Here is a 5,037-nt window from a genome sequence, read left to right on the forward strand (position 1 = left end):
GAAGGTTTTAAAAGTCTACATGTTGTAACCTATCATATTTTTTTTGTTTAAAATTTACATTTACGTACGTAAAACAATCTCTCTCTCTCTCTCTCTCTCTCTCTCTCTCTCCTCTCTCTCTCTCTCTCTCTCTCTCTCTCTCTCTCTCTCGTAAATTGTTTTCCTGCTTTGCTACGTACAATACTGTATAAATTATATTTGTAAGGTAACATATTTTGTAAATGCTTTTACTGTAAATACTGTATGTACTGTATCATTATTTATCACTATCATCATGCGCGTTAAATGCCTTGTTTGTTCTGAGCGTGGTTGTTTTACTGAGCGTACACGCCGTCGTTTCAGGCGGCGTCATAAAGAAAAACATTTCATTTGGAAGTCCTAAGAAAAATACGTAAACTAAAACATTGGTAATAAAAAAAATCAACATACAGTACTGTATAATCAATATAATCGATGCAAAAACTAACCTATACATATATGTGTACACTAAATGAGTTTGTTTCTTCATTATGATCAGAGATGAACGTAAACAAAACATTGGTTGCCATTTTTTATCGTGCTTTTTAGGTGTTTAGGAAACGCATGATATAAAATCGCCTTTAATATTTGTGCCTGTTTTAGTTTAGGGTGCTGTAGTACATGCATTAAGTGTTCTGTACATTAAAGGGTGGTTTGTTAACAGTACTACGTACAAGGGAAGGTTTTAAAAGTCCGAATATACATGTTAAATAAATAGGTAAATATGATGTCACTACTTTGCGGATTTTCACCTATCGCGCCCGCGTCTGGAACCTATCTACCGCGATAAACGAGGGTTCACTGTAATATCTGCCCTTGACCTTTTTAACGAACAAATATCCCAAGCGGAATCTTTAAAACAGCTACTTTGTGGTATTTGTGGTGAACAATTTATGCTTGTATGAAATTGACTCTTTGGCAACTCATAGCTACACCACTCTACTCTTCGAATCAGCCAGTCACAAGCCACCTGTCCCTCTCATCAAGACTGTAAGGCATTCAAAAGACACCTCAGTCATGCTCTGACTGGAAAGGCATCAAGACCTGTCGCAGCGACCTCCACAGATTCGCTCCCCCCCCCCAACCTTTGTAATCAGGGGGGTAAGTACACAATGACTGTGAAATAGTGAAGCCTAGTGATATGCTTACCTTTTTATGTGGATTTGAAGTGCTTTAGTGTTACTGAAATGTCGTAGTGACTAATGAAAATAGTATAGATCCCATGCGGGATACTTCGGTCGAGTTTAGACGAACCACGCTCATCCCACATGGGACATTTTGGACCGTAACAGTTAAACCAGCCAATAGAATACCACACCTAACAAATTTTTCTTAGTACTTGTTTTAGACATGTGAATATTTTTAACATTATTTCTAGAAATAATAGTGAGGATTTAGAGATGTTAGGTTCATGTGCATATAAATTATTACCTTACAAGGGATTGAATTATTTTTTTTAGGCAAAGTTACATTTTTTTCATTACATGAATTTAAATTATTTTTTTTTTTGTTTTTGCAGTTTCACAGCCGTATGTTTTATGGGCATCAAAATGCTGCATTGTAGACTCAGGATCATACACCGTGAGTAGCCCCTGACTATGCTGAAGGAAGTGATGTTGATGCGAGCCCTTTGGACATTGACAGTGATGACGACGACCCCTACCTACGTTCCTGATGAAGGCCTTACCCAGGAGGATGCCTTTGACCCTCCTACCTCAAGAGGTTAGTATGAAACATCCTGAGAGAGAGAGAGAGAGAGAGAGAGAGAGAGAGAGAGAGAGAGAGAGAGAGAGAGAGAGAGAGAGAGGAGAGAGAGAGAGAGAGAATTTAAAAAAGAATTTTGTTTTTGCAGTTTCACAGCCGTATGTTTTATGGGCATCAAAATGCTGCATTGTAGACTCAGGATCATACACCGTGGGTAGCCCCTGACTATGCTGAAGGAAGTGATGTTGATGCGAGCCCTTTGGACATTGACAGTGATGACGACGACCCTACCTACGTTCCTGATGAAGGCCTTACCCAGGAGGATGCCTTTGACCCTCCTACCTCAAGAGGTTAGTATGAAACATCCTGAGAGAGAGAGAGAGAGAGAGGAGAGAGAGAGAGAGAGAGGAGAGAGAGAGAGAGAGAGAGAGAGAGAGAGAGAGAGAGAGAGAGAGAATTTAAAAAAAAATTTTGTTTTTGCAGTTTCACAGCCGTATGTTTTACGGGCATCGCAATGCTGCATTGGAGACTCAGGATCGTACACCATGGGTAGCCCCTGATTATGCTGAAGGAAGTAATGTTGATGTGAGCCCTTTGGATGTTGACAGTGATGACGACCACCCTACCTACGTTCCTGACAAAGGCCTTACTCAGGAGGATGCCTTTGACCCTCCTACCTCAAGAGGTTAGTATATGAGAGAGAGAGAGAGAGAGAGAGAGAGAGAGAGAGAAGAGAGAGAGAGAGAGAGAGAGGAGAGAGAGAGAGAGAGAGAGAAATTTGTTTAAAATTTTTTAAAAAAAAGTCTTGTTGTTATAAGGGTTCTTTAAATTTTGTTGCTCTTTAAATGGTTTTTAAGCAATGGGTATTTTTAAAACTTATTTGTTTACTTGCATACTCACTGACATACACATACACACATGCACACGCATGCACACACGCAAGCACACATGCTTGGACACAGAAGCACACATGCATGCACACACATGTACACACGCATGCACACACAAGCACACATGATTCATTTACTGTTTCACTAATGTTAATTTATTCTTGTTTCAGCTCTCAAGGTCAACGTTGTTGTCCCTCAGGAGATGTCTGTGGAAGAGGAAGCTGAGTTTTGAGCCTAAGAGGCCTCGTGCTGATGAATGGAAAAAAGACGACATTGATATCCAGGCCCTTTCTGGTTCTATACTGTGGGGGAACCCTATTCTCCACAGGACCTTCAGTTATTTTATCATTCGCATTCCAAGGCATTCCGCATTTCACACCACATATTGCTCCTTTATTGTCAAATCCACACTATCGAACCACTTAGAGAACAAGAAAGTCTTCAGCTTCCTCTTGAAAGCCTTTAATATCTAGTCTTTCGGATGTCTAGTGTGAGCTTATTGCATAATCTCAGGCCGCATATTTAAATGCTCTAGAGCAATGGTTCCCAACCGGGGGGAAATCTCCCCAAGGGACAGGAATTTGGGTGTTCCAGGGGGGAAATTCTAGTCTGGAATTAAAATTCTGTTATCAGAAAATAATTAGAAAATAATTTCTAGTAATAGCCTTCGGTTCTTTTCTTCTCAGGAGTACCCGTTTCCTGAACTTTACCCGCTTTCATTCTTAAGTTTTATTTTCCTTAGTTTGCACTTTACTATTACAAGACTTAATATGATATCTCTTGTTCTCTTCAGGTCTGCAAGTGATCATGTCAAAAACGAACATAATTAAAAGCGTATCTAGACTTCGGTTTTACGTTCGTTGTGAATTACTGGGAACATCTGCCACAATGTGTCATCTGCACAAAGTCCAGGGGGGGATAGTAGCATGAAGTCATTTCAGCTGAAGCAACACCTTCAAGGATGCCATCCCTAACTACAGAACATGGATTGTGAATACTGCACTTCAAACTGAAACAAAATTATGTGAAGACGACGAGACTGGACTCAACTGGAACGTTTCGTGAGCAAACGGACGCTATTATGAAAGCGTCATACGAAGTCTAGTACAAGATTATGAGGGAGAAGAAACCACACACAATCGGTGAAACATTGGTGAAGCCCTGTATGCTGCAGTGCCTGAAGTTGGTCCTTGGTGAGGCTGCCCACAACAAAATGACCCAGATTTCCCTTTCAAACAACACCATTTGGTCACGGATCAATGATATGGCTGAGAGCATCAAGAACCAAGTTGTTCAGAAGGTTCGAGGGTCACAGTTTTTTTCGATTCGACTCGACGAATCAACAGATGTTGCGAATCTGTCCCAGCTGTTGGTCTTTGTTTGTTATACCACCGAAAAAGGAATTGCAGAAGAATTCCTCTTCTGCAAACCTCTCCAGACCACGACCAAATCTCAGGATGTGATGGACCTTATCAATGACTTTTTCGAAGACAGCAACATCAGCTGGGAGTCTCTGGTTGGGGTGTGTATGAATGGTGCCCCAGCCATGCTTGGCTCTTGATCAGGGTTTGTCATGCTCGTCAAGCAAAAAAATCCGGCAGTGGAATCGACACACTGTCTGATCCACAAAGAGGTACTTGCTTCGAGAACTCTGCCCAAGAACTTCAAGCAGCATCTCGAGTCTGTCATTAAAGTCATCAAAATCAAGGTTTCTGCTCTGAACACTCAGCTGTTGCATTGGCTCTGTGAAGGCATGGAAGCCGACCACGAATCGTTGCTATTTTATACTAAGGTGAAGTGGCTCTCGAAGGGAAACATGTTGCAGCGAGTCCTGGAATTGTTTGATGAGGTGATAGCCTTCCTTCTGGCCTAAGAGAATGTTGTACTTCTGGAGGCTTTGGAGGGTGAGTTTTTCCGTGTGCGGCTGTCCTACTTGTCCATTAGTTTCAGTGCATTGAATGAGCTCAACAGGAAACTGCAGGGCAAAGAGACCAACATTCTTTTTCAGTCGGACAAGATCAGAGCTTTCGTGGCTAAACTGGAACTGTGGAAGAAAAGAGCGGGGAGTGGAAGTTTTTCCTTATTCCTCGAATGTGTGGAGGATATGGAGGATAGTCTGCCTGATCCAATAGCCGAGGATATCAAACGACACCTCGAAGGCTAGGAGGAAGAATTCAAGTATTAGTTCTTGGGGATCACAAGCGAGAGCAACGAGAACAAGCTTATCAGAGACCCATTTCAGAGGAACGTTGACGATGTGCCAGAAACGTGGCAGGAAAAGTTCCTGGACTTGAAAAACGACTCTGTAGCAAAGGATGCCTACCAGAATATGGAACTGGAAGAGTTTTGGACCCAAGTCCAAGGAACTTACCCGCTTCTTGCAACCAAAGCTCTGCAGATATTGGTCCAGTTTTCTTCCACCTAC

The 5,037-nt window shown here is 41.8% G+C and overlaps 1 protein-coding gene across 1 annotated transcript; it reads left to right on the forward strand.

Annotated features, from left to right (window-relative positions):
* Nucleotides 1-3,825: 3,825 nt before the first annotated feature.
* LOC137638496 (protein FAM200C-like) lies at nucleotides 3,826-4,173 on the forward strand. Its single transcript, XM_068370594.1, has one exon. The coding sequence runs from the start codon at nucleotides 3,826-3,828 to the stop codon at nucleotides 4,171-4,173; it is 348 nt and encodes a 115-aa protein (XP_068226695.1).
* The last annotated feature ends 864 nt before the right edge of the window (nucleotides 4,174-5,037 follow it).

The sequence above is a fragment of the Palaemon carinicauda genome, chromosome 1, assembly GCF_036898095.1.
Source record: "Palaemon carinicauda isolate YSFRI2023 chromosome 1, ASM3689809v2, whole genome shotgun sequence".
Classification (NCBI taxonomy): Eukaryota; Metazoa; Arthropoda; class Malacostraca; order Decapoda; family Palaemonidae; genus Palaemon; species Palaemon carinicauda.

What these genes read in the sequence shown, in the direction of transcription:
- LOC137638496 (XM_068370594.1), top strand. Translation starts at nt 3,826, where the DNA reads ATGACCCAGATTTCCCTTTCAAACAACACCATTTGGTCACGGATCAAT.